Source organism: Ovis canadensis, chromosome 11, assembly GCF_042477335.2.
Source record: "Ovis canadensis isolate MfBH-ARS-UI-01 breed Bighorn chromosome 11, ARS-UI_OviCan_v2, whole genome shotgun sequence".
NCBI classification, from domain to species: domain Eukaryota; kingdom Metazoa; phylum Chordata; class Mammalia; order Artiodactyla; family Bovidae; genus Ovis; species Ovis canadensis.
Genome location: NC_091255.1, coordinates 31446591 through 31471221, shown reverse-complemented (window position 1 = coordinate 31471221; position 24631 = coordinate 31446591). Strand labels below are relative to the sequence as shown.

General features: G+C 38.9%; 1 protein-coding gene across 8 annotated transcripts in view; it reads left to right on the top strand.

The window, feature by feature from the left end:
* Nucleotides 1-24631, top strand: part of SMYD4 (SET and MYND domain containing 4) — a 40921-nt gene that overhangs the window by 6675 nt on the left and 9615 nt on the right. For all 8 annotated transcript variants that reach the window (XR_011259795.1, XR_011259797.1, XR_011259794.1 and 5 more), the window contains exons 3-5: nt 12110-12254; nt 17022-17111; nt 18496-19660. Coding sequence is in view for 3 of the 8 variants with exons in the window: in XM_069603046.1 (XP_069459147.1) it covers nt 12110-12254; nt 17022-17111; nt 18496-19660 (1400 nt within the window). In the remaining 5 variants the exon portion in view is untranslated. The remainder of the gene's footprint in view (nt 1-12109; nt 12255-17021; nt 17112-18495; nt 19661-24631) is intronic.

Sequence of the window (24631 nt, the reverse complement as noted above, 5' to 3'; positions counted from 1 at the left end):
AGACTTTGTTTAAAAATGTACTCAGTTATTACTATTAATTTTGAATTTTGTCAATAAAAGCATGTTTTTCTTTTTGTTATATAAGTACGTTTGTAGCAGCCTCAATTTTTACCTCTTGGCCCATATAGGCTAAATGTTTATTCTTTGGCTTTCTAGAGAAAGTTTGCTGATCCCTGGTTTAAAGGATTGCTCTAACCACTGTGTTGAGGGTACACTATAGGAGGAACATTTCCCTGATAACTCAGTTGGTAAAAAATCCACCTGCAATGTGGGAGACCTGGGTTCAGTCCCTGGGTTGGGAAGATCCCCTGGGGAAGGGAAAGGCTACCCACTCCAGTATTCTGGCCTGGAGAATTCCATGGACTGTATAGTCCACAGGGTCATAAAGAGTCGGACATGACTGAGCGACTTTCACTTTCGTAGAAAGAGCAAGAATGGAGATAGATAGATTTGTTGGGAGGCTTATTGCTTTAATCCAAGTGAGAGAGGAGGTGATAGTAATTTGGGCCAGGGTGGTAGTAGTGGGGATGGGAAGTGATTGAATTCCAAGGGTGGATTTAATCACATTTCCTGACAGGTGGGATATGGTGTATTAGAGAATGAGAGAAGGCAAAAGTGGCTCTTGTGATGGAGACCTACAGGGCCGAGGTAGAAGGATGAAATTTCTGTACCTGGGAAAGCTGCAGGTGGAGCTGCCCAAGGAACTTTACCGGTTCATATTCCAGTTGGCAGTGTCCAGTGGGCATCTAAGTGGTGGGGTTTAGTCACTCAGTCACGTCTGACTCTTTGCAACCCCATGGGCTGTAGGCCCCCAGGCTCTTCTGTCCGTAGGATTCTCCAGGCAAGAATAGTGGAGTGGGTTGCCACGCCCTCCTCCAGGGTGTCGTCCCAACCCAGGGATCGAATGTGAGTCTCTAGTGTTTCCTGCATTGGCAGGCAGATTCTTTACCACTAGCATCACCAGGGAAGCCCTCCAGATCACTGGCCATAGGTCTTTCCTATGTTCTTTTTGTATACAAAAACACACATACAATCTTCTTCTCGAGCCATTTGCTGGATTCTGCATCTCTGTTGTGGTAAGTTGAAAATCCTAGGGACCTCCCTGAAGGTCCAGTGGTCTTCTGCTTCTACTGAAGGGGATACATTTTCGATCCCTGGTTGGAGAACTGAAGATCCCACATGCTGCATGGCACAGCCAAAAAAAAGTTATTGAAAATCTTTTCTCAAAACATGCAGAGACCAAAACTTTCATGCATGAGGAGACAAGAGACCTTCTAGTCTCTCAACCAAAACCTCAGGAGGTCCACACCCGAGGAAACCACAGATGTACTGAGTTTTAGTAAGCCTGTAGCCCAGCACTGATCTAGTTCAACTCTTGATTGGATAAATATAGGCCAGCCCTCATACTGTCTGTCTAGTATAGGAAAGAAGACACTTTCATGGTGAAAGATGTTGTCTTGCTTCCTTATGTCTTTTGTACACAGTGTCAGGAACACAGATTTACTAAACATGCAGAGGGGCAGAAAAATAACCAGTAATGAAGAGGAAAAAAATTAACATTAGAAATAGATCGATCGATGTCTACAGACAGGAGTTTATAGACAGACTTTTAAATAACTCTGACTAACATGTTGAAGAAACTGCAGGAGATGGACTAAGCGGATAAAAAAATAGATTGCAACAGAGAATGAGAATCTATTAAAAAATCAAATTTAGGTATTCCAGAGTAGTCAAAATCAAAGAGGCAGAAAGTAAAATGGTGATTGCCAGGAGCTGAGGGTGGGGGAAAACAGAGGGTTATTGTTTCATGAGTTTAGAGTTTCAGTTTTATAAGTTATGGAAATGGATGTTGATGATGGTTGTGTAACATTATGAATGTATATACTACTGCTGAATATATACTTTAAAATGGTTGAGATGGTAAATTTTATACTGTGCGTATTTTACCACAATAAAAGTGATTTTTAAATAATAGAGGCAAAAAGTAGACTTTTCAGAATTCAAAACATACTGTAATTGAAATCAACTTAATTCTCAAGCTTGACAGAAAATTGGATGCAGTGGAAAATTAGATTAGGAAAGTGGTTTACAGGTTAATGAAAAACAAAGCACAAGAAGAAAAAAAGAATGGAAAAAATGGTATGGCGTACAGAGATGTATAGGATACAATCAAATGTCTAACTTACCTGTAATTGGAGTGTCAGTAAAGAAGAGAGTCAGATGGAAGCAGTATTCTAAAAGGATGACCAAAGATTTTCTAAAACTGATAAAAAGACGTCAACCCACAGATTCCAGAAGCCCAGAAGTCCCAGACAGTGTAAACATAAATAGAATCACACCTAGAGACATCAGACTCAAACTGCTTAAAACTAAAGGAGATAAAAAGAGGAAATCTGAGAAATAACCAAAGAAAAAAATGTCCATTGTCCTTTTGGGTGTAAGAATATGACTGATGGCTAGTTTTTTTCAGTGAAACTGTAGAAGCTAGAAGACCCCTGAATGGCACATTTAAAGTGGTGAAAGAAAAACAAAGTAAAACTTTCCCACCTAGAATTCTATACCTAATGAAAGTATCTTTCAAAAATAAATGCAAAAGAAAAATCTGAGAGACTGTTTCTTTGGCGAATCAGAGCTTTAAGAAATACTGAAGTAAGTTCTTCAGGTTAGGAAGCATTGTAATTGCAGAAAGGAATGAAAAGGTACATATGTGGGTACATAGTTTTGAATTAATTATTTGAAATGATGACAAAAATAAAACAATGATGTTAACGTCTTGTGGGATTTAAAACATTTCAAAGACATGACATCAGTAGTTCAAAGGGCAAGATGAGTAAATGGTGTTAAGTTGTTGTAAGGTTCTTGTGTTTGGGAAATGGTAAAATAGTATTGTGGGTGGTTTTTTTTTAACTGTTACAAACAGTGCTGCAGTGAACAGCTTATATGTATGTTTTTATACATATATTTAGAACTTAAGATGGATTGTTCGAAGAGGATTTGTTGTATCAATGATTATGTGCATGAAAAATTTAATAAATACTGCCAAATTGTCTTCCAAGAAGGCTTTACCCATTTACCATAAACGTACTCTCACCAGCATTAGAAAGCAACAGTCTTTAATTTTGGCACCCTTAAGGACAAAATAACATTTCAATTCACATTTGTCTGATGACTAGTTATAGTAACACCATTTGCAATGTTACCCGTTTCTGTTTCTTCTGTTAATTTTTTGTTCCTGTCCTTTGCCCACTTCTCTAGTGGGTCATTTATCTTTCTCTTGTTCATAAGAAGTCTTCATGACTCTGGCTATGTATTTCTTTATGGTGCATGCTACTAATTTTTCTCCTAGTCTATTATTTATCTTAAAAAAATTTTTACTCATGGTGTCTCTCGTGTATAAATTGTATGTATGTGTTTTAATCTGTACACAGCCATATCTGTCATTTTCTTTTATGGCTTCTGGGTTATGTCTCTTAGGGTAGTCTACTCTTCCCCGGGATTATAAAAAATGTTTTATTTTGCTCTAACTTTTTTGATAGCTCTAGTGTTTTAGTTTTAGCTCTCTAATCCATCTGGAATTTATTTTTTGTATATGATGTGAGGGAGTGTTTTAAGTTTTATTCCCCAGATGATTTCCTGACATCGTTAATTGAATAGTCCATCCTTTCCCCAGTGCTTCAAAATGCCACATTTATTAAAAATTAAATTCCCACTTATCTGTAAATGTGTTCCTAGGCTCTATTTCTGTGCCAAAACCAAAGAGTTTTAATTACTGTGATTTTATAGTATCATGTTAGAATTCTTTCAGTCAAGTAACAGAACGCAGCCCAAATTAGGAAATCTATGGGCTATGAAACTAGGATGTGCAGAAAGGCAGACCTGTTTTTACACAAAGTTGTGTCCAGGAGCTCAGAAGATGTCATCAGACTCCCATCTCTTCATCTGTTAGGCACTCTCTTCCCCTGGTACTCAGGATAGCTACTGGTAGCCTTGAGCATACCCTGATAATAGCTTAATAACTACAAGAAAAGTGGTCATCTTTCCCAAGAATTTTGGTCAAAAAAAATGTCTTGAGTTGGACTCTGATCAACCTTTCTTTGGTGGCATGCCAAAGGTGTGGGCTCCTCTGAGTGGCCAGGCCTGCACCACATGCCCAACCCGCTTGTGAAATTGGGGTCAGTCCCCCTCCAACCACAAGGAATGGGTTCCCCCTGAGATTTTATTACCAGACGTAGTGAGAAAGAGCACTTGAAGGCAGAAAAGTCTGGTACAAATGTGGCTTTGGTCTCTGTTAAGCCAACTTCACCCACACACATACAGGGTCATTCTTCTTTTTCAAGACTATCTTGGCTATTTTTATATACATTTCCCCCATGTGAACTTCAGAATTGACTGTCAAGTTCAATAAAAAGTGTCATTGGGTTTTTGGAATTGTGTTGGATTTATAGATTCATCTAGGGAGATTTGACATCTTTACAATATTAAATTTCCTCATTCAAGTAAAGAGTATGTCTTGCCACATGTTTAGGGCTTCTTTATGTCCATAAGTAAAATTTTTTATCATTTTCTTTATATAGATCTTGTACATTTCCTCTCAGATTTATTCTTACTTCTTACAAGGTTTTTGTTGTTCTTGCGACTAAGACTTATCCCCCCAGTTAAATTATCTAACTGATGATTGATGGTATAAATGTAAGCTAGGAATCATAACAGGCCACCTAACTGTACTGTCACTTTATTTCATCATTTTTATGCCAGTCCAGTTAGAATTTTTAGTATGTATATCTGCAAGTAGTAATCTTCCTTTCCAATATTTGTACCTCTTCTACCTTTTAATTATAACATTAGTTAGACCTCTAGTGCAATGTTGAATAGAAATAGCCATTTAGGACATTGCTACAGGTATATAGTATTATGTAATACCCTTTTCAGTTTATGGAAGTTGCCTTACATTCCATCATAAATAAGTGCTGAATTTTATCAGTTCTTTTTTTGCATATTCGTATCTTCTAAGAGGAATGATCATTTTCTTTTTCTCCTTTAATCTGTTAATGCAGAATTGATATCAGTAGCTGTACTAAAGTTGAACTGTTTTGGAGGTAAACTCTGGTTATTATCTATCATTTTTTTAAACACATGGCTAGATTCAATTTGCTGATGTTATTTTTAGGATTTTTATATCTGTGTTCTGAAATGGTATTAGATGACATGTTCTTTTTTGCTCTATTTGTCAGCTCTTGGTATCAGGGTTATGGTAGCCTCATAGCCTGAATTGGAGAGTTTCCCATCTTTCTATGTGCTCTGAAATAATTCATGTATTGTAGGGATTATTTGATTCTTTAAAGCTGGTAGAAGATCTTGTAAAACTGTGTAGACATGGTACCTTATTAAGTGGAAATATTTTCCTTTTTTAGTTCATGTTTTATCAGAGTAATATGCATATCAGGCTTCCCTTGTGGCTCAGATAGTAAAGAATCTGCCTGCAATGTAGGAGACCTGGATTTGATCCCTGGATTGGGAAGATCCCCTGGAGGAGGACATGGCAATCCACTCCAGTATTCTTGCCTGGAGAATCCCACGGACAGAGAAACCTGGTGAGCTACAGTCCATGGAGTTGCAAAGAGTTGGACACAGCTGAGCAACTAAGCATAGCACAGCAGAATATGCGTATAATGTAAGAAGTCAAATAATACTTCAAAGCTTATAGAGAAAAACAGCAATTCTCTGTCTTACTTTTACCCATTTCTGTTCCCCAAAGACTGATATTTAAAATTATTTTCACTGTTTCTTCCAGTACTTAATTTCATATTGCTAAACAGTATGCTCAGAGAAGGCAATGGCTTACCCACTGCAGTACTTTTGCCTGGAAAATGCCATGGGCAAAGGAGCCTGGTAGGCTGCAGTCCATGGGGTCGCTAAGAGTCGGACACGACTGAGTGACTTCACTTTCATGCATTGGAGAAGGAAATGGCAACCCACTCCAGTGTTCTTGCCTGGAGAATCCCAGGGATGGGGGAGCCTGGTGGGCTGCTGTCTATGGGGTCAGACACGACTGAAGCGACTTAGCAGCAGCAGCAGCAAGCAGTATGCTAATAATGTTAGTTTTTAGTTTTAGATGCCAAATCTAGCTCTCTTACTCCCAATTCACATGCATGCTGCTGCTGCTGCTGCTAAGTCGCTTCAGTCGTGTCCGACTCTGTGCTACCCCATAGACGGCAGCCTACCAGGCTCCTCCATCCCTGGGATTTTCCAGGCAATAGTACTGGAGTGGGTTGCCATTGCCTTCTCCATGTATATTTTTGTTTTTCCCTCATTCTGTCATCATAACTATATTATAGTTCACAATGTATTAGTTCAGTTCAGTCACTCAGTCATGTCTGACTCTTCGTGACCCCATGGACTGCAGTATTCCAGGCTTCCCTGTCCATCACCAACTCCTGGAGCTTACTCAATGTCATGTCCATTGAGTTGGTGATGCCATCCAACCATCTCATCCTCTGTCATCCTCCCCTCTTCCCACCTTCAGTCTTTCCCAGCATCAGGGTCTTTTCCAAGGACATCAGGTGGCCAAAGTACTGGAGTTTCAGCTTCAGCATCAGTCCTTCCAATGAATATTCAGGACTGATCTCCTTCAGGATGGACTGGTTGGATCTCCTTGCTGTTCAAGGGACTCTCAAGAGTCTTCTTCAACACCACAGTTCAAAAGCATCAGTTCTTCGGCGCTCAGCTTTCTTAATAGTCCAACTCTTACATCCATACGTGACTACTGGAAAAACCAGAGTTTTGATTAGGCAGACCTTTGTTGGCAGAGTAATATCTCTGATTTTTAATATGTTGTTTAGGTTGGTCATAGCTTTTCTTCCAAGGAGCAAGCATCTTTTAATTTCACAGCTGCAGTCACCATCTGCAGTGATTTTGAGCCCAAAAAAGTAGTCTGTCACTGTTTCCATTGTTTCCACACCTATCTGCCATGAAGTGATGGAACCAGATGCCATGATCTTAGGTTTCTGAATGTTGAGTTTTAAGCCAACTTTTTCACTCTTCTCTTTCACTTTCATCAAGAGGCTTTTTAGCTCCTCTTCACTTTCTACCATAAGGGTGGTGTCATCTGTGTATCTGAGGTTATTGATATTTCTCCTGGCAATCTTGATTCCAGCTTGTGCTTCATCCAGCCCAGCATTTCTCATAATGTACTCTGCATATAAGTTTAATAAGCAGGGTGAGAATATACAGGCTTGACATACTCCTTTCCCTATTTGGAACCAGTCTGTTGTTTCATGTCCAGTTCTAACTGTTGCTCCTTGACCTGCATACAGATTTCTCAAGAGGCAGGTCAGGTGGTCTGGTATTCCCATCTCTTTAAGAATTTTCCACAGTTTGTTGTGATCCACAGATGTATAGCTAATAGACTATAATACGGGTTAAACCAGTTTTCACCGTGTATATCATTATGTCTCTGTAGATATCATGTGAACTGCAAAGTATATTTTGAATTACATTTCCTTTCTGATACAACTCTTGTTTTCCCTGAAGTTAATTATTCCCTCTGTTTTTATTTGTTCTGTGTACCTCTCACTATTTCATCCCCAAACTTCTTTACTTAACAAGTTAGTTCTGAAGAGCTGTTTGTAAAATTAGCTAATCGTAATCTAAAATGACCAAAAAAGATTTAAATTTCTAATCTCCATATGCTTGTCCGTTAAAGGAAAATGTGAATTGGGCCTTTAAAGCTTAAAGCCAGGCATGCACTTTTCTTTTTTGCCATTTACAGTCTTTGAGGAATATTTTCCCCAATTAGATGCCTTTTGTCAATATCCAGACCTCTTGAGACAAGTGAACCTCTCCCACTGATAATCTGCAGTGTCCTAGGGAATCCTTAACAGAGTTATTACCTATACTCACTGCCTTTCCATTTGTTTTGATTTTATACTGGTACAACTGGAATACTTTGTCTTGCCAGAAATCAAGGAAATGCTCAAAGACTAATGGATTTATGTAAATAGAAATAACATAGGAGCCAGTCTGAAGAGTTTCCACTCTCCACATTTAGGACAGTGTGAGCATCAAAAAGTATGATGATGATAATGGTTTATAAAAATGAATTTTTTTAAGTCCATGGTGATATTCAAATAAGTACGTAAATAAGTAAAAGAAGAAAAGAGGGCAACATTTGTCTTTACAGAAGAATGCTAATTAATAAGTTTAAAAATAATGATAAAATTATAAAATCACCATTTTGGAACCCCCCAGTGTAATAACTGAATTCTGGCAGTAATCATCAATGGATGCTCAAACCATTAGAAGAAAGATCACTAGAAAGAGATTATTCCCATGGCCTCAAAGCCCCACAGATTACTTATTAATGTTACTTACTACAAGAGGAAAATTATCTTTATATTGGAGAAATCTAACAGTCACCAATCAAATGACCAAACAGCATCCTCAGTGGTGGTGGGACTGACTGCTTGACATTATGTGTCTCCTGGTTTGAAGCAGCAAAAAGTATACAGATTTAATAATGTACTATTACTCTTGGCAAAAATTGTTTGATCTGAATCTAATCATGAGGAAACAATGAGAAAAAACCAGAATGTAGAACATTTTCCTGGCCCGAATCTTCAGAAAAGTTGGTCATGAAAAATAAAACAAAAATCATGGAACTACCTCAAAAGAGACTGAAGAGAAATAATGGCTAAGTGCAGTAATTAGAACCTTGATCCTGCATCAGATTGGGGTAAGGGGGAAAAAAAAAAAGACATCTTAGGAATAATGGAGAAATTTTAAATGATATTTGAATTAGAGTTAATTTTTTAGGCATGATAATGATATTGCAATATCAAGATATAGGAGAATGTCCTTATTCTTAGCAGAGGCATGGTGAAATGCTTGGAGGTGAACTTCCATGATGACTGCACTTACTTTCAGGAAAAAAATGTGCACATGTGAATGGATGCTAGTTATTAAGCTATAGCTTCTCAGCTCTCATCTTCTGTACTCTCTGCTGGGGCTGGGCCTTTCTGCTTTGCCTATCAAGCTTATAAGGGGCTCTACCTCTCTAGGGCTCTATAAAGAGAAGGCATGGCTAGAGGAAAGAGCTTGGTTCTTTCTATCTGCTTTCAAGTTAGACTCTACATACCAAAGAATGAAGCTGGACCTTTACCTGAAACCATGTGCAAAAGCTAACTCAAAAATAACTCAAGTAATTTAGTTGATTTAAGAGCTAAAACTGTAGAACTCTTAGAAGAAAACATAAGCCCAAAGCTTATAACATTGGATTTGGCATCTTTTCTTGGCTCTGAAACCAAAGGCACGGGCAACAAAAGAAAAAACAAGCAAATCAGACTTGATGAAAAGTGAAGTATTTAGTGCCTCAAGTGGCAATACCAACAGAGTATTTATTCTGTTGGCAGTTGTCTGCAGGCAACCGACAGAATGGGAGAAAATATTGCCAATCATATAGCTGCTAAGGGATTACTATCCAGATTATGTAAAGAAATCCTAGACTCAAGAACAGCAACAACAAACCCAATTAAAAATGGACAAAGGACTTGCATAGGTATTTCTCCAAAGAAGATAAGCACCTGAAATAAGCGTATGGAAAGATGCTGTTAGCATCACTGATCATTAGGGAAATGCAAGTCAGACGACAGCAAGATACCTTATTGTCCTAATACTCGTTAGCCTGGCTACTCTGCAAAAAAAAAAAAAAAAGTGTTGGTGAGGATGCAGAGAAATTGGAGCCCTTGTGCACCGTTGGTGGGAATGTAAAATGGTCCAGCCATTATGAGAAACAATATGGCAGTTTTTCAAAAATTTTAGACTAGAATTACCATGTAATCCAGCAATACCACTTCTGGGTTTATACCCAAAAGAACTGAAAATGAGACTTGAACAGATTTACTTGCACACCAGTGTTCAGAGCAGTATTATTCACAGTAGCCCAAGAGTGAAAATATCCCAAATGTCCACTAACAGATGAATGGATAAAGAAACTGTGGTATATACATACAATGGACTATTATTCAGCTGTGAAAACAGAACCTTGGGAATGTTAGGCTTAGTGAAACAAGCCAGACATAGAAGGACAAACACTGTACGATTCCACTTACATGAAGTACCTAGAATAGACAACTTCATAGAAACAGAAAGTATAATAGAGGTTACCAGGGCTGGAGGGAGGGAAGAATAGAGAGTTATTGCTTAATGAGTACAAAGTTCTAGTTTGGGCTGGTGAAAAAGTTCTGGAAATGGATAGTGGTGACGATTGCACAATATTATGAATGTACTAAAACTGTCCACTTCGACATAGTTAAAATGATAATTTAAAAAATATTTACCACAATAAAAAGAATTAACCAGAAAATTGTCCCATCTTGGACTTCCCTGGTGGTCCATCCATTAAGACCCCGAGCTTCCTCAGCAGGGGGCACTGGTTCAATCCCTGGGTGGGAAACTAACACCTACCATGCCACGGAGTGCACCCCCACCAAAAGAAAAACGTTTTTCATCTCATTTCCACACATTTTTTATCCTAACATTCCAAAAGAAAATTTGACATATTAAAAAAAAAGACCATCCATTTGCTTTTCAAAACTTTTAATTACTGAGTTAAACTCGGTGCTGCAAGAAAGAATGAGTTATTGCAGCTTAGTTCTTAATTACACTAAAGAACAATTACAAAAACATTGAGTTTGTCATCATTTTGGATTAAGATTAAAGAATAGTCATTGTTAGGCAAGAAGAGTTTTCCTGTTATTACTGTTCATCACAACTTTTTTGTTTGAATAGGATTTGCAGATTTAACCTAATTTAAAACAACACAGAAGCAAATAGAGCAAAGAATAGGATCTGTGTGTATCAGATATACGTGGGTTATTGTCCTCATATTTTCTGGACTGGAATAAATTTTGAACAGGCAAGCACACCTTCTGAATTAAATAAAATCTTTCCTTATTTTTCTTTCTCTGTTATTTATTTTGAGATTTTTTTCTATATTGTGTTTAAATATTAATAAAACCATATTTGACATTAAATGAAAGATAATGTTTTGTGAAATTTCCATATATACACAGATGCATCACACTGAATCACAACGTGAAAGGTATTTCTTGTGGTAGATCTTTGTAAACAAAAATTTGAAAAATAGTTTTCTGAACATTCTTCAGTTTTGAATTTGATTACCCCTTTAACCCAAGAGTTGCTTGAGAGGATTTTTAGTTCCCATTTTGTTCATATTTTGTTTCATTGCACTGTATAGTCAGAGTATAGGCTAGGTTATTCTATACTGTTTTTCTTTATTGGAAGAAAGGTGTATGTTTGTATATTTCTATATTAGAGAATTCATATACTTTTAAACACTTTGCAAACTGAAACAATTTCAGATTTTCTTGCAAAAATAAGGTAAAGAATGGCTGTGCAGCACCCTTCTTTTAGTTTCTCCAGATGTTAGCAGTTCACTACACTAACTGTATGATTCATCTTCTCTCTCCTCTTCTTCAGTCTTCTCTCCCCCTCCCTCTTCTCACTCTCTCCCTTCCTCCCTCTCTCCCCTCTGTCAGCTGTTCACTCAGGTATTTTCAATAAAGTTTAGGTGGAGACTACGTCTTAGTACAGACTCTTGTGTATTATGTCATTCTCCACACCCAAACTTCTGTATAATGCATTAATCCAAGGAATGGTTTATTGGCCAGTAATTGTGAGATATAGAATAAAAAGTGGACGGGACTTCCCTGGAAGTCCAATGGTTAAGAATCTGTCTTCCAGTGTAGGGGACTCAGGTTCAATCCCTGCTGGGGGAACTAAAAGTTTCCACGTGATGTGGGCTTACTGAGCGCACGTGCTCTAGAGCCCATATGCCGCAATGAAGACACAGCACAGCCCCAAAATAAATAAATAAAGTGTATTCTGTCCTCTAAATAGAAATTCTAGTCCCTTTGTCTCTCAGACCAAAGGTGGTTTCCCCAGTCATGTTCCATAACACATCCAACCTCTTTCGTCCCAGTATTTTATAGGCACTCACTCCTGTTTCAGGTGCAATGGTTCGTTTCCCTTGAAATAACAAATCTGTGCCTTTTTTTTTTTTTTGGTCATTGTTTTTTCTTTCTTCGTGAAGACCTGAGGATGAGATGTTTTTAAAAAGGCTTTCTGGAGGCTACGTTGTTGGAAAGGACCCCGACGCTTCCCTTTTCTACAGAGAAAAAGGAAACAAAAAATTTCAGGCGAAGGATTATATGGGAGCCGCAGTGCTGTACTCTAAGGTAAGACCTACCCCAGCCGAGCAGGAGGAGTTGTCTCGACAGTTCAACAGTGCATATTTCTTCAAAAGATAGAACCATTCTTGCTAAGTGGTATAGCCACTAGTAACCTTGTCTGTTAATTCTGGATTGGATTTGAAAAAGAAAACTGGTACAACTCTGCTTCTGTTCATATTCTGAAACAAAGGAGAGTTTGTATTGTATGTCCCAAATTCTGTTAAGAAACTTCTCTTCACATATCCCTCAGGCACAAGTGTAGCAAGCCTTACTGGAAGCCTTGGCCTCCCTCACCCATGTCTGTCAGCTCTCACTGAATTGTGTGCCTTTTTTGTCTGAATAACTGATGAGGCTGTTAGTGTGTGATAGTCCCAATTTAGAGAGAAGTTGGATTTGGGGGCTAGCCACCAGGTTAGCTTATAGCCAGTGTGACTTAGATTAAGGCTCAGTTCAAGTCACTCAGTCATATCCGACTCTTTGCGATCTCATGGACTGCAGCACACCAGGCTTCCATATCCATCACCAACTCCTAGAGCTTGCTCAAACTCCTGTTCATCAAGTCGGCGATACCATCCAACCATCTCATCCTCTGTTGTCCCCTTCTTCTCTTGCCTTCAATCTTACCCAGCATCAGGGTCTTTTCCAAGGAGTCAGTTCTTCGCATCAGGTGGCCAACGTATCGGAGTTTAGCTTCAGCATCAGTCCTCCTAATGAATATTCAGGACTGATTTTCTTTAGGATTGACTGGTTTGATCTCTTCACAGTCCAGTGGACTCTCAAGAGTCTTCTCCACCACCACAGTTCAAAAGCATCAATTCTTCAGCACTCAGCTTTCTTTATGGTCCAACTCTCCCATGCATACATGACTACTGGAAAAATCATAGCTTTGACTAGACAGACCTTTGTTGGCAAAGTCTCTGGTTTTTAATATGCTGCCTAGGTTGATCATAGCTTTTCTTCCAAGGGGCAAGCGTCTTTTAATTTCGCAGCTGCAGTCACCATCTGCAGTGATTTTGGAGCCCCAAAAAGTAGTCTTTCACTGTTTTCATTGTTTCCCCATCTATTTGCCATAAAATGATGGGACTGAGTGCCATGATCTTCATTTTTTATATGTTGAGTTTTAAGCCAGCTTTTCACTCTCCTCTTTCACTTTCATCAAGAGGCTCTTTAGTTCTTCTTTGCTTTCTGCCATAAGAGTGGTGTCATCTGTGTATCTGAGGTTATTGATATTTCTCCTGGCAATCTTGATTCCAGCTTGTGCTTCATCCACCCCAGCATTTCACATGATGTACTCTGCATATAAGTTAAATAAGCAGGGTGACATACTCCTTTTCCTATTTGGAACCAGTCTGTTGTTCCATGTCCAGTTCTAACTGTTGCTTCTTGACCTGCATACAGATTTCTCAGGAGGCAGATATGGTGGTCTTGTATTCCCATCTCTTGAAGAATTTTCCAGTTTGTTGTGATCTACTGTTCATGAGAACTCCATTAACAGCATGAGAAGGCTTCCAGAGTAGGAACTGGTAAAAGATTCCTGAGTGACTTCCTTCCATAATTTTTTAGAGATAAATATGGGTTTAAAGCAAGAATGTATCAATCCCTTGAACCAGGTCTGTGAACTTTGTCTATTGAAAGAATGAGTGTGCGATTGAAGTGAAAGTGAAAGTCACTCTGTTGTGTCCAGCTCTTTACAACCCCATGGACTGTACAGTCCATGGAATTCTCCAAGCCAGAATACTGGAGTGGGTAGCCTATCCCTTGTCCAGCGGATCTTTCCGACCCAGGAATGGAACCAGAGTCTCTTGCATTGCAGGTAGATTCTTTACCAACTGAGCTATCAGGGAAGCCAGTGCTTTTGAAGTGAGTACCCCCTACTCTGCATCTTAAACAGACCTATGCTTAAAGTTTGGAATTAGTTTTCCAACTATCAGACTAACAACAGTATCTTCTAAAATTGATAAAAGCTCCGCTTTGTGATGCTACAAGAAGGTATTTATCTGAATAACGTGTTGGTGATTGCCGAAGAACTAAAACCCACTAGATGCAATGATCACTGATAAATGCCTTAATAGTTCTTTTTCAGAGCTAATCTTTCTTCAGCTGCATGCATACGCGTCATAAATGTGATCGCAGGGAAGTTGTTCAAGGAAAATAAACTAAAAAAAGTAAAATCAGATGAAAAATTAAGATTTGTTCTGAATGCAGGATATGAGCCTTCCTATTTCATGAAGCTAGTATTTTGGTGATTATGGTACTTTGCCATTTTCCCATAGAGTTGCTATTTTCTTTCTTTTTTGAAATAATATTTGTTGTTTTTATCTGATTGTAAATGTAATATATGTTTACTTGGAAAATACAGAGAAGCATAAAGAGTAAGAAAAAAATCCCATAACCAGTGATAAGCACTGTTAACATTTTTGCTTATATCCAGCCAGCCTCTTTTTCCTCTGAAAATATGTTTTTCTCGTACAAAATTGTGATAATGCTGTACTTAGTGTTTTGTAACCTGCTTTTTTTCCCCTCAACAATTTATTGTGACCGTTTTCTCATGTTATTAAATTTTCCACTAGAACATGATTTTTTTACGGCTGGCTTAGTGTTGCATTACAGAGAACTATACTTGATTTAACATCTCCTAATGTTGGCAGATTGTTTGGTATCATAAAGCTGCAAGGAGCATCTTTCTATGTAAATATTTGTACACACCTGATTATTTCCTCAGGATAAATTCCTTGAAGGGCAATTGCTGGGTCAATTGAATGTGGTTGTTTTTTTTTTTTTAGGCCTTTGGCACTTGATGCTAAATCTTTCTCCAGGAAAAAGCTAGTTACTCCCCTTCTACCAGAGCATGGGATGTTCATTTCTCTATATCCTAAGCAATACTGATTATTACGGTATTATTATCATTATTTTATCTATTTATTCTGGCATAGGAAATGTGCTTACATAGTTAGAATTTTAAAGGCGCAAGGATATACAGTGCCGTCTGCTTCCTCTGTTCCCCAGCCACCTCGTTTCCATCTCCAAAAGCGAGTGGCACTGATGCTGTTTAAAAGGTATTTTTCCAGAGGTACCTCACCAAACACAAATAAATACAAATAATCTGCTACCCCTGCACACATGCACTCTTTTCATGTAAATAACATTCTACACACACTGTTAAGCACTGCAGTTTTTCCACTTCTGTTCCGTTGTATGGATGTAATGTTAATTTATTAGCATCTTCTAGATCAATATTTGTTTCCTATCTTTTGTTACTTCAAACAATTCAGTGATGAGAAGCCTTTCATGTATGTTATTTTGCATATATGTGTAGGATAAGAGATTATATCTGTAGGATTAATCCCTAGGAGAGGAACTGCTGGGTCAGTGGAGATACAGATACGTATATAAATGTAGTGTATATGCTCAGTCATGTCTGAGCCTTTGTGGCCACATGGGCTGTAGCCCGCTAGTCTCCTCTGCGTGGAATTTTCCAGGCAAGAGTACTGGAGTGGGTTACCATCTCCGGCTCCAGGGAATCTTCCCGACCCACGGATCAAACCTGTGTCTCATGTGACCCCTGCATCAGCAGGTGGATTCTTTACCACTAACCAACTAGAAAGCCTCAGCACATTTATATTAAGAGATGCATGTACTGCTGAATTGCCTCAGTAGTCGTGCAGCTAGTTTACATTCCCACTAGCAATGTAGAAAAAATGTATCTCATTCCTATGCCAGCAGAGTATCCTATCAATTTTACTTTTCTTCGCCGATCTGATAAGTAAAAAATAGCATCTCAGCAGAGTTTTAATTTGCATTTTGCTGATTATGAATGAGGTTGAGCATTTTTCATTTGTTTAAGGGCCGTTTATATTTCCCATGAGAATTGTTCCTATCATTTGCTTATTTTCCTACTAAATTATTACTTGTCATCTTATTGATCTGTAGGACTGTTCATAAAGAAATGAGCCTTTTGCCTGTAATAGGAGTTGCAAATATTTTTTTCCAGTTCAATATTTGTCTTTTGATATTGTTATTGGTTTTTGCTCCGAAGAAATTTTTTATTTTTATGTGATCACATTTATTAACCTTTTATGACTTCTGGGTTTTGTGTCATAATTAGAAAGGTATTTCTCACTCCAGCATCACTTTGGACTATTCATGTAGTTTCTTCTAGTGCTCTTAAACAGTTGCAGTTTTTACATTAAGGTTTCGATCCGCTGGGAACTTATCCTAGTGAAAGTTTTATCATCTGTTGAGAACCAACTTTATTTTTCCTTGGTGGCTACTTGTGTCAGTACTTTCATTGAATAATCCCAATCTTTTCTCCAGTGATTGGAGATGCCACCTTTATGGTTATTCCTTGCCGATTTGGTGGTAGAAAAAAGTAGCCTTTGTCTGCTTTCGTTTTCATGTATTTGACTATCTGTCTATGAATTGTTTCCCACATGTCATTAGCTTTTCTTCTTGTGTGAATTTGTTTGCTCCCCTCACACTTTGGTATGTGCCAGGTTACAGTCCCCAGTTTTTGTTTACCTTGAGTGTTGTCTTGTGGCTGACACTGAAGCTGCTGTCTTCAGAATGCTTCACATATTTCCTCACCTAATCTTCTCAGCTCTGCTCTAAGGTACTTAAAAATGAAGCAGATGAAGCACAAAGAGATCCAGTAACTTGTCCCAATTGTATACAGTCTTTTGTAGCAAAGCCCCTGTTTTCTAGGAAAAAAAAAAACAAAACTCTGAAGATGCTAGTTTCCACGTATATGCCTTTAACCGGTTCATTGTTCTTCAGGGAGTATCACATTCGGGGCCCAACTCTACGGACATTTCACTGTGCTATGCCAATCGCTCTGCAGCCCTCTTCCACCTGGGTCAGTATGAAGTGAGTATCAGAATGCCTGGTGAGATTGGAGAGGATCGCAGGGGGTTCCCGGGGGCACTAGACCTTCATCCTTGCTTCTACCTCGGAACACTAAAATTGGGCCCTGTGCAACTGGTTGAATCAGAAGCAAATTGATATCCTCCTGAACTTGTTCTTCCTCATCGTTCACTTCACTTGTCACAGGTTATTATGTAGGGTGGTGTTGGTTGGCAGGAAAGAGACGTGCACGTTCCCCAGGGCCATGGACTCTGTCCAGTGGGTCAGCAGTCCTCAGGTGTTAAGGTCAATTGTGATATACACAGCTGTTGCTAATAATGCTTTCGGTTCTAACTGTTTGCAAACTATTTGTTTGGGTGTTTTGTGTTTTTTTTTATAAGTAGATGAGTGGGTTTAAGAATATCCCTGTAGAGCTTCCGGGTGGCTCAGTGGTAAAAGAATCTGTCTGCTAACTCAGGAGATGCAGGTTTGATCCCTGATCAGGGAAGATCCCACGTGCTGCAGAACAACTAAGTCGGTGCTCCACAGCTATTGAGTTTATGCTCTAGAGCCCGGGAGCCACGGCTGCTGAGAGAGAGCCCTAGAGCTCGTGCCTCACAACAAGAGAAGCCACCTCAATGAGAAGGCCGCACCGCAACCAGAGAGCAGCCCCTTTCCTCCACCACTAGAGAGAAACCTGAGCAGCTACGAAGACCCAGCACAACCAAAACTAGAAAGGTGGCTGGGGTAGGGGAAACAACTATTTGAGTAATCACAAGTTCACACTTAAGCCCTTTGGTCCAAAAGAGAAGAGCAAGAATCTAACTCCAGTCCCCCAGCAAGAAAAGCCTGGGCTACTGAAGGCAGCAATGGGAAGACCTTGTGAAGCATTTAGCCCTTTATATCTTTCCTATATTACTTCTTACAATAATGAGTCCCATATATTAAGCACATACTGTGTTTAGGCACCTTTTTAACACTTCAGGTATATTACCTTGTTTTCATCTTTACTTTTATCCTGTGAGGTATTATTATCCCCATTTTTTTCCGATGTGGAAACTTAAACACTGAGAAATTAATTCACTTGCATAAGGTCATACAACTAGTAAGAGACAAAGTCTGTACTGGGATGCCCTCTTAATCGCCATAATATGCCTCTTCTATCTGTAAAACTTTTTTCCCTAGAATCAAAAATAGTTAATGACAGTTAAACATAATACCTTCAGCATGTGTTTCTAATCATTAAAAGATCCCAGTACAATATGATTTAAAGAAGTAAGCACGTGGTTGTAGTTGCTCTATTTTTAATAATCCTTCACTCACTTGTAGATTTTTGTTAAGACTTCCAAGTGAATATTTTATAGAGTAGGGACTAACGGTCATTTGGGAATCTACTTTCTGTTTTTAGACATGCCTTAAAGATATCGTCAGAGCACAGATGCATGGGTATCCAGAAAGATTGCAACCCAAGCTGCTGTTGCGTAAGGCAGAGTGTCTGGTGACCCTGGGGAGACCACAGGAGGCAAGCCAGACCATCATTGATCTTGAAAGTAGCTTTGCTGCCAAGCCAACCCTCTCAGCTTCCCAGTTTCAGATTCTGCAGAGAACCCTCTGTCGTGTGAAAGTGAAGGTACAAGAAAAGAAGAATCTCCCAGAGATCTTCCCAGAGGCTCTAACTAAAACCTTTGAGGGTATGGACCTAAGGGAAGAGAATGAACAAATTCCCGGTGCCTCGTCCTCTGTCACCTTACATATAGACCCTTTAAAAGGCCGCTTTCTGGTTGCCACAAAAGATATCCTCCCAGGAGAGCTTTTGGTGAAAGAGGATGCTTTTGTGAGTGTCCTTAACCCAGGAGAAGTGCCACTGAGGCCTCATAGCCTGGAGAGCAAGTGGGACATCCAAGCTACCAGTGGGGACCTTCACTGTCACCGATGTCTGAGGCACACTCTGGCCCCGGTTCCCTGTGAAGGATGCAGCTATGCGAAGTATTGCAGCCAGGAGTGTATGCAGCAGGCCTGGGATCGCTACCATAGTGTGGAGTGTTCTCTGGGGGCTCTGCTTCTCACACTGGGTGTGTTTTGTCATGTTGCCCTGAGGTCGACTCTTTTAGCTAGGTTTGAGGATGTTGGCAAAGTCATAAAGAAGCTCTGTGGTGAGATGAGTAACCAGGGCATCTGCTTACCCGAAAGCAAGAATCCGGCACAGATACTCAAATATGGCCAGGGAGGAGAGGGGGAAAAAACGGATAAAGCAGTTGAGACCCCAATTCCTGGATGTGATATTAATGGGAAATATGAAAGGAATTATAATGCCATCTTCCACCTTTTACCCCATACTGAAAACCATAGCCCTGAGTACAAATTCCTCTGTGCTGTAAGTGTTTCTGCACTGTGCAGGCAGCTCGAAGCAGCTGGTTTACAGGCCTTCACAACAGATCTGAAACCAACTAAGCTGAAAGCTGCAGAGACTCCTGTGTTGGGTGCAGAGCTGAATGTTTGGGGAGTGGCCATGCTGAGACACATGTTACAGCTGCAGTGTAATGCTCAGGCAATAACGACCATCCAGCAAACAGGTAAGAGGAAACCTCTTTATTCTGCCTTACAATATTGTTCTTGACGGAGCTAACATTTTCAGTGGAGAAAGAACCGTAAAGGAGAACAGTAGTCAAATCAGTGGCTTAAGGGAAGACACAGCTGTCTTATGCTTATGCTATCGAGAAGCTCTGTGACTTTAAATTACTTTGATCCTACTCTGCCTCAGCTTTCTCATCTGTAAAATGGGTAGTTTAATCTCACCTAACATTACAGACTTGTGAAGCTGATGTGCTTATCTCTAAAAACAAAGTTAAAAATCCTATCCCCCCCCCCAAAAAAAACTCTGTTACACTGTTAATTTTTGTTTTAACTGAAATTTTATTTCAAATTTTATTTATTTATGATTGTGCTGAGTCTTCATTGCTGTGCACAGGCTTTCTCTGGTTGCAGTGAGCAGGGGCTACTCTAGTTGTGGTGCAGAGGCTTTTCATTACAGTGGCTTCTCTTGTTGCAGAGCATGGGCTCTAGGGTGCATAGGCCTCAGTAGTTGTGGCATGTGGGCTCAGTAGGTGTGGTGCACAGGCTTAATTGCCCCGGAGCATGTGGAATCTTCTTGGATCAGAGATCAAACACATGTCTCGTGCATCGGCAGGCAGATCCTTAACCACTGGACCACCAGGGAAATCCTATACTGTTAATTTTTTATTGTGAAGGAAAGCTCAAACAATCTAGACAAAACAGTCACAACAAATAAGACTGCAGACGGAGCAGGGTCTGTAGTTAAAGTATCAGAATCTTAACTCACTCCTGTGACACAGCTATTCTTGTCTATTCTCTTTTCACCCGACAGATTTTTCCCTCCATTCTTCTGTTTTACATTTCCAAGAGAGGAATCTGGCCCAGCGCAGCTTCTCAGGCAGCACTGCTGTAGTGGGCTGTATGACTGTTTCTGATCAAACATGGATTGCCATGTCTGTGTTTGGGCTGCCTTTGGTCTCAGGGCTGTTGCTAGACAGAGACCAGCCTAGCCCTATTTTCCTGAACTAGACCCTGGAGATGAGGCTGTTAAGGTAGATGGGGAGGTTACCTGTGCCCAGCATCCTGAGTGCCACCTCTCATACGATTGTACTGACAACAGATACTATTATTAGCAAAGAAATGGTGTTTCCAACATTTCTGTTGTTTGATCTCCATTTTAGCAGACAGTGTGTTTCAATTCAGTCAGCTCAGGATTTCTCAATTTCCTAATTAGCTCTCTGGAGGGGAGAAATGAGGTCATATCTACACCTAGGATTTATAGGCAAATATTAAATGTGGCTTCACTGAACTATATATGCTTAGCTCTTTTGATTGTCTCACATGAGGTAATATAGAATTCTGTCAATGTTTTGTTTATATTTTTTCTCTCTAATTTTAATTCAGCTGCCAAGTTATACAGTGTATAGGTATTTCATTGGACATATTTTGGGGCAGGATTCAATTCCCCATCCTGAAGCACAGGAAACATCCCAAAATAGCACTGGCCTCATCCCATGATACAACAGAATCACACTGCAAGCCAGTCTCCGTTTTCTTCTCTGCCTTTTGCTGCTTTGAGCTGTTGCTACCTTCTAAAATATATCTGTTGAGTGTTTCTCCAGAATTGTGTTTTCCCTCGGGTACATTCACTGGCATTTTAAAAAATACTGTTTTCATTTTGTTTTGTTTTTCTGAATATAAAAAGTAGTATATAGAGCTTCCAGATTACACAGCAGAAAGCTACCACCTCTTGATTCTATTATGTCTTGCCTCTAAAATACTAAGTAGAACATATGCGAAAAGATATAAATGTCAGTAGCTTGCAAAACTATGGAAACTGTTGTCTGCGAAAAACAATAGTGGCGACCACTAACTCAGGCTGAATCCTTGAGGCAGGATGGCAAAGCCAGAGGGACAAACGTGTTTTCCATCCACCCTCCTTCATTGGCCTCCCCCTTATGGTCAGAGAATCATAAGCCTAAATGTTTTTATTCCCTGTGCATGGTGTTGCATTACAGTTAATTTTTTATTTACACAGCAAGTTGTGGGTAAAATTTTTCACAAGTTGTTAAGAATTAATTTTGGTAGGAAGAATATGTATAGTCAGGAACACTTTTATCTTCTGTGGCTGAAAAGGACTAGAAAAATAGATACGTACCATAATACTGGTCACCTGCAGTGATTGGAAAAGGAGACTCTGTCTTCATCTATGAGGTTCTAGTATTTTATGCATGATTTATTCTTACTTATGTTTTAACTGTGTATACATAGAAAAAAAAACACTAGAAGTAAAAATACCAAAGTCTTAATTAGCAGTGATGAATTCTGAAAGTGGAAATAATGGGTGATTATGGCTTTTTTTTTTAACATATCTGTATTTGTAAAATTAAAAACACATATTCACACTGTGGTAACATTATTCTAGTAAATTTAAAATTGGTTGTATACCTTTCCCTTCATTCTAGGGAAACAAAAAATATTCAAAAAAAAATAGTTCACAGAGCAAAAGATAGGAAAATTATAAAAATGAGTCTTTAACAGTAAATATAAATGGACTAAACACTATTAAATGAATCTTTTAGGATTGGTCAAAAAGATTAAAATCCAACTATATTCTGTTTACAAAAAGTGTTAGTTGCTCAGTTGTGTCCTACTCTTTGCAACCCCTTGGATTATAGCCTGCCAGACTTCTCTGTCCATGGGATTCTCCAGGCAAGAATACTGGAGTGGGTTGCCATTCCCTTCTCCAGGTGACACTTGAAACAACATGAAGTGTTTGGGCAAGACATGTCAGGAATCACAAGCAAATCAGGGTATTAATACAGAACAGTAGAACCCAAGGTAAGATATCTAGTAAAACAAAGAGGCATTTTATTTTTGTAAAGGAAACTTTTCTGAAATATATCATCAAGCTTAGCTCTCAGGAACATAGAGATTGTGTCTGTAAAACAAAAGTGACTAAGTATACATGGAGAAACTGGCAAAAACTCCATGGTTATAAGAAACTTTAATATGCCACTTTGATAAAATGTATTAAAAATAAGGATATAGAAACCAAGATAACATAATAAAATAGGGAATTCAGAGATATAGTCATCAAAGCTTGTGTCCTATAGACCAGGGTTTAGCCAACTTTTTCTGTAAAGGGCCAGATAGTAAATATCTGGGGCTTTGCAGACCATATGTTCTCTTTTGCAGCCACTCAGCTGCAGTTGTAGCATGAAAGCAATGATAAACAGTATACAAATGAATGTGCCTGGCTGGGCTCCAATAAAAATTTATTATGGATGCTGAATTCCTTACAGTTTTTCATTTCATGAGAATTTTCTTTTGAACCACTTAAAAAGGTAGACACCAGACTCCCCTGATGGTCCAGTGGTTAAGAATTCACCTGCCAGTGCAGGGGACATGGGTTCGATCTCTGGTCCTGGAAGATTCCGCGTGCTGAGGAGCAGCTAAGCCTGCGGGCCGCAACTACTGAAGCCCTCGCCCCGGAGCCCACATACTGCAGCAAGAGAAGTGCCCGCAAAGAGAAGCCCCGTGCACAGCACAGACAACCCAGGGCAGCCAGAAATGAAAATAAATAAATGACTTCTAAAAATGCAAAAGCCATTCTTAGGCCACATATGTTCAGAGAAGAGGCAGCAGGCAGGATTTGGCACACAGGCTATAAGTTTACAGGTTCCTGAAGTTTGGCAAATCGACTTAAGAAATCCAGGGGAAAACGCCCCCAAATTAGAAACAATGAGGGGTGTAGCCAAGAATATAAATTTATTTTAAAGTTTATAGCAAATATTTAGTACAACTTTAGATTATTGAATTTGAAAATACTAAGTAAACAAGTTTGTAGAAAAATAGAAATTGCCTAAATTTTTCCAGAGGGAGGAAAATGCTTCCAAAGTCTAATGATTATGGAAGAAATTGAAAAAGTTATCAAAATATTTCCATAAAAACAAGCCAGACCCACTCTTTTCTGTGTGAGTTCTTTAAAACTTTCAAGGAACACATTTAGCTGCCTTTTAAAAAGTATCTTTCAAGGAACAGAAAGATATTTTTATAACTTCTTTATACACTATAAACATTATAAAAATATCTAAAAATATAATGATACTTTTATATCATTTTTATACATTATAAACTGTTCCAGGACATGGGTACAACCTAGTACCTTTCCCACTCATTTTACAAAGCCCAGAATAAAAACTATAGACCAGTCTCACTTGCGAATATAGATGCAGAAACCCTGAAAAAAAAAAATCACTGCTGTGTCACACCCAGCAGCTTATTAAAGGAACAATCATGTATCACCAAGTAGAATTGCTTCCAGAAATACAAGGATATTTTAATTTGGAAAGATATAAAAGGCGGCTTCGATAAATGCAGACACATGCCATGTCCTGAGAAGGAAAGACTAAAAAATGTAAAAATGCCGATTTCCCTGCATTGACCTAATCAGTATAATGCCATTTTCAATGAAATCACGACTGCATTTTTCTTAAACTTTGACAGTGTCCTAAAGTTCTTCTTGAATAACTGGATAAGAATAGCCTTTTTGTTGTAAAAAGTACTGAAGGGACTTAGTACTACTAGATTTCCTATCCACATTGAGCTACAATAATTAAAAGCAGTATGGTACTGATATGATAGCCCCCCAAAAGTATTAGAGTCTTTCTTCAAGTCGTTAAAAAATTAAATATTTAAAAATTAAACTATAAAATATCTAGAGAAAGATAAGTGCATTTTTACATAATTTTAGGGTGATCAGAGAAGCTTTCTAAAGTATATAATACCAAATTTTGGCAATTAGAAGATAGTTAGATTTAACTTAAATACCAAATTTCAAAAACACTATAATCAGAAAAGAAGATAGCAGATGTAGGTGAAAGAGGTCCTTGAAGGAATGAAAACGTTGGATGGGGAACAGCGAGTTCCTCTTCTCTCACTTTAACCACTAACTCTCAGTATGAACTCGGGCAGGTTACTCAACCTCT